Source organism: Euphorbia lathyris, chromosome 8 (genome assembly GCF_963576675.1).
Source record: "Euphorbia lathyris chromosome 8, ddEupLath1.1, whole genome shotgun sequence".
Lineage (NCBI taxonomy): Eukaryota > Viridiplantae > Streptophyta > Magnoliopsida > Malpighiales > Euphorbiaceae > Euphorbia > Euphorbia lathyris.
Genome location: NC_088917.1, coordinates 41,490,178 through 41,495,739, shown reverse-complemented (window position 1 = coordinate 41,495,739; position 5,562 = coordinate 41,490,178). Strand labels below are relative to the sequence as shown.

General features: G+C 35.1%; 1 protein-coding gene across 1 annotated transcript; it reads left to right on the top strand.

Annotated features, from left to right (window-relative positions):
- The first annotated feature begins 769 nt into the window (after positions 1-769).
- On the top strand, positions 770-3,061 carry LOC136202130 (3-ketoacyl-CoA synthase 11). The gene is made up of 2 exons (XM_065992619.1): positions 770-955; positions 1,362-3,061. Exon 2 carries the CDS (start codon positions 1,368-1,370, stop codon positions 2,901-2,903), a length of 1,536 nt encoding a protein of 511 aa, XP_065848691.1. The 5' UTR covers positions 770-955; positions 1,362-1,367; the 3' UTR covers positions 2,904-3,061.
- The last annotated feature ends 2,501 nt before the right edge of the window (positions 3,062-5,562 follow it).

The window sequence follows — 5,562 nt, the reverse complement described above, 5'->3', positions numbered from 1 at the left end:
TGCTCATGAAACAACTCAAAACACTTATTAGATAGATAATAGGTAGAAGACGCTATAATCCAGAGTATTTAGGTTAGAAAAGTATATAAATGGAGTATAAACTATACTATAGACTCTATACAATATGGCAATAACAACCTCATCACACTTTGAACCTTACTTGTCCCCAAACAAGTCTTCGAATCAAGATAAAATCAGATCCGAGACATTTAAAAGAAGTGTTTCAATAAATATTATTTCAACCAAGCATCTAAATCAATGCACAACAAAATTATATTTGATTCAATGTACAAATGATTTTGCTCGAGTTTTCAAAATTTTATTGTAAAATACGTTGTAAGTATGAACAAGTTTATCTAAAGCGTTGAAAGATCTATAAATGATGTCTTCCATTGGGACTATTTGAACAAAATAAGATTTCCATTGGGACTTGGCAATAAAGTCATGGTCTTTAAATGAATATTAGTACTAGTGAAACGATGAGTTGGATAAAGTGAAAAATGAAATTTGAATAAATTAATAGGTAGATGAGATGTTGAAATTTATTTGGAAGAAGTAGAAAATGAAATTGACAAAAATAAAAGAAAACATGATGAATTAAAAAGAGTCAAAGATTTGAAAGCCAGTTGGCGCCGTCTCTCTGTAATTAATTTAATAGTAGTTGAATTTTGAAAGCTCAAAACGCGTCCAATTCGCCAACTGAGCTGAGCTGGCTTCTCATCTCCACCACTATATATCTCTCTCCCTCTATTCCATTTTTATTCTTTTTCTTTTTAAAAAAAATTTATATCCAAGTTTAAATATAGTCCTCTCCTCTCCTCTCCTCTCCTCTCATTTCTATTTAATTCTTTTGGCAGCTCACAACTAGCTTTGTTTTTCCCCCCTCCCTCTTTTCCTCTCTCTCTTCTTCTCTCGGGAGATTCAAGCGATCCGTCTCTGGATTTCCTCTATTAAGGTTGGTTTCTTTTTATTTCTTTAATAGGGCGTTAATGTTGTTTAATTTTCTTCTCTATTATTTGGGGATCTGACTTGTTTTCTTTCTATGGATTTGCTAATTGCTCTCGCCTTTTCTTTTACTTGTTTTTCCTACTCACTGCATTTTCTTTACATGTTGCTTGATTTTCCTTTTTCTGGGATAATTTATGGATTTTGGTCTTCTTTTTTTTAAATAGAATACATAATTTCACTAATTGGATTCTTCAGATTCTAAGATCTTGTAAATAACCTAGGTTTTCATTTTTAACTCTCCAAAATGTCTTTTCCTAGTTGAATTTCAGATTCTTTATTCTTCATATGCTTGATCAATTTAACATATCAGTTGGTTACGATCTTATTTAAGTGAATGATTTCATCCTTGACAGGGAGAGATGTCGGAGCCAAAACCAAATGCACCCCTCATTCAATCATCTTCATCGCGAAACCTTCCGGATTTCAAAAAATCTGTCAAGCTAAAATATGTGAAGCTGGGTTACCATTATCTCATCACCCATGGAATGTATCTTTTCCTTTCCCCTCTTCTAGTTGTCATTGCTGCTCAGATTTCAACTTTTTCTCTCCAAGATCTTTATACCCTTTGGGAGCATCTGCAATTCAATCTCATATCTGTCATTGTCTGCTCTACGCTCCTTGTTTTCCTATTTACACTTTATTTTATGACTCGTCCTCGCCCTGTATACCTCGTCAACTTCGCCTGCTACAAGCCTGATGACTCTCATAAATGTACAAAAAGGATTTTTATGGATCAATCTCGGATGACCGGGACTTTTACACAGGATAATCTTAACTTCCAGCAGAAGATACTTGAGAGATCTGGTCTGGGTGAATCAACTTACCTTCCACAGGCTGTCCTCAGTATTCCTCCTAACCCATCTATGCAAGAAGCTCGAAAAGAAGCTGAAACTGTCATGTATGGTTGCGTTGACGAGCTTTTGGCTAAGACCTCTGTTAAGCCCAAAGATATTGGAATCTTGATTGTGAATTGTAGCTTGTTCAATCCCACTCCGTCTCTTTCAGCCATGGTTATTAACCATTACAAGCTTCGAGGGAATATAGTTAGCTACAATCTAGGTGGGATGGGTTGCAGTGCAGGTCTGATCTCGATAGCTCTAGCTAAGGATCTTCTTCAGGTCCATCCCAATTCTTATGCATTGGTTATCAGCATGGAGAACATCACATTGAACTGGTACTTTGGAAATGACAGATCAAAGCTAGTTTCAAACTGTTTATTCAGAATGGGAGGAGCAGCAATACTGCTTTCGAACAAGCGGTCTGATAGAAGGAGATCAAAGTACCAATTGGTACATACAGTTCGCACGCACAAGGGTGCTGACGATAAGTGCTTTAGTTGTGTTACCCAAGAAGAGGACTCTAATGGGAAGGTTGGTGTTACTTTGTCAAAGGATCTAATGGCTGTTGCTGGTGATGCTTTGAAAACTAACATCACCACACTAGGGCCTCTTGTTCTGCCAATGTCGGAACAGCTACTATTCTTCGCCACGTTAGTTGGTAAGAAGCTTTTGAAGATGAAGATCAAACCGTACATCCCCGATTTCAAATTAGCTTTTGAGCATTTCTGCATCCATGCTGGAGGTAGAGCTGTTTTGGATGAATTAGAGAAGAACTTGCAGCTATCTGATTGGCACATGGAGCCATCAAGGATGACACTTTACCGGTTTGGCAATACCTCGAGCAGTTCTCTTTGGTACGAATTGGCATATTCAGAAGGTAAAGGAAGGATAAGGAAGGGAGATAGAACGTGGCAAATAGCATTTGGATCAGGTTTTAAGTGTAACAGTGCAGTGTGGAAGGCATTGAGGAACATAAACCCAGCAAAGGAAAAGAATCCATGGATGGATGAGATCCATGAATTCCCAGTTGATGTGCCAAAGGTATCAGCTATCTAAAGACTATGGTGTGAGATATTCTTTTGAAGAGTTGTGAAATTCATTGATTTATGGCAGTGGGATTTTTAATGATTGTAGAATTAGGACCAGTTCATTTAGAGGTCTGCAATTCCAACTTTGTATCTTACTATTTGATATGGAATATCATTTTCTAATCATTGCAATTATTAAAGGGTTAACAATGAGTTTTATAAAATAGAACTAAGTTTGTGTTAACCCTTCAAAACTTTTCATCCAATCAAAGTCCCAACAATCTTTACATATCTGGCAAGCAATCATCTTTATGCCTGGTTGGCTCCTTTCTGTTTTCCAATTACTCTTCTGCACAAATAATATAATCCAATTCAACTTGACAATCATTTTTTTTTTTTTTGGTAGTAATACTAATATTTCATTAAATCATAACATTGGAAGTACATAAGAGACCAGTAAGGAATAAAACCTTACATACATATAGGCTAAGCCTAATACAAAGTCCACGTGGGCAAGAAAATGACTATTAAAAGCAAGAAAATGACTATTAAAAGCAAAAGAAGCCATTAAAGGTACATTAAAAACAACCAACATTTGAACCATACATAGATCGTAACTCCAAATTCGCCGCAAAGCAACTGTAGTCCAATCTCCAGTCTTTGAACCATTCTGAAACTTCGGATCTAAGTCCTTTCTTTTGCAACCACGTAGATCCAGTGATCTACGGATAAAATCTACCGTTTTTGTCCTTACTAAAACAGAAAAAGTTACAAAAACAAAGAGATTAGCCAAAAGACGCAGTTCAAACGGATTCAGATCTACGATAAACTATATAAGATCCAACTAAACAAACTGACACGAACAAAAGAAAAATAACAACGAGAACAGAAAATAAAAAACGGTGGGAGGAGGAAGAAGGAAGACAAGCTTCCTTCTTCCTCCTCAACGAGACAGCAGCGGAGAGGAAGGCAGACGAGGTGACGGCGGTTTAAGAAGGGTGGGGGAGAAGAAGAAACAGAAAGTGGAGGAGGAGGGAGGCGAGATCTGGAAAAAGAGAAAGGAAAGGAGTGACGCAAGCTTCTTAGTTTCAAGGCCAAAAGAAATATAATTCCTTTGTTCCATTTCACTTGACAATCATTAATATGTTTAAAATACCAAACTTGTGTTTTGCCAAATATTGGATACTTGGAAAATTTTGCGTTAGAAATTAAAATATTTTCTTGTATTTGGCTACAACACCCGAAACAAACCAAAGTAGTGGGTGACTACTATTTTTAAAAGGGTAGGAAGGAATGAGTTAGGTTTCAAAGGCTTAGAAAAATGTTTTACGGCTAAAACATTTTCTTCGTATATATTTTCTGTTAACTAACCTAAAAATTTATGTTAGACTCATTTTTCTAAACAAATAAACACCTAAAAATCAGAAAAATAAACATTCAAATTCCATGCATTTGACTGTTAGTATATATTAAATTCTCAACAAATTGTAGTTTGCTTATTTAGTTGGAAGGCACAATGGTAAAATTATTTATTTCGAGCAAAATTAAAACTACACAAGTCGAGCAAAATTAAAACTACACTTGTGATATCATACACCACACCTAACAAAATTGACACCTAACATAATTGAATCAATAAGAATGGGTAGTTTGTAAACTATTTGAGCTCAAATCGGTCAAAACTCAACTCGTTAAGGGTAGATTCGAGTTTAGGAACGGCTCGAACACGTTAGGTTCGGTTAGAAAGCTGGTAAACATGCTTAATTATTTTTTAATTACTATATATATCATTAATTATTATTAGTTTTTCATCACAATTCACAACCCAACGTGGATTTAACTTATCAGGAAAATGATATAAAAAAAGCTTTGACTTTTGGACCTTTAGCTGAAAAATAAGGACTTTAATAAATATTTCACTTTCTATAGGTTTGTGTTATTCTACCACGAGTAGCATCTGCTATTCTTGAATCTCAATGATAATCTGCGATTGTTTATATATATATATATATATATATATTAAACTCATTTCTAGTATATTATACGACTTTTTTTTTCCACATATGCTACTTATTCTATACATATATGATGAATTTGGTTAGAGCTCGTTAAAAACTCGGTTCGGTCAAAACTCGGTTCGAAAGAGCTCAACTAGAAATATTAACAAGTAAATACCAAACCTATTTAGGTTCGGGCTCGGCTCGTTTACACTACTGGGTAAAACGACTCTAAGAAACCTCATCAAGCAAAACTAAGACAAATTTAGATACTAAAAAAATTACAAAAATAAAGAATAAAATTAATTAATGACCGGTGGCCTATGACAACTGTTTTTTTCAACAGACCCAATTTTTTGGATTCATTTTCTTTATGAAACTTTCACAAATGGTTTTTGTTTTTTCTATTGAAATTTTTTTTAATTGAAAGCTTGGAGGTCGACCTAAAAGAACCAAAGCATCATAACAAGGTTAGCACACTTCGAATTAAATGGAGCCGAGCCCAAAATATTATTAAAAGAGAAGAGAAGATCCGTACAAAATAAATAATAAAGGACAAACAAAAAAGCAAAATAAAATACAAACAAACTAGCGGAATCGAAATTGTGGCAGTCCCGCCAAGTCATCAGACACAAGATGAGAGCAGAAGGAAGGCGAGGAGTTCCATGAAATCAATGAAGAAGCAGTTCG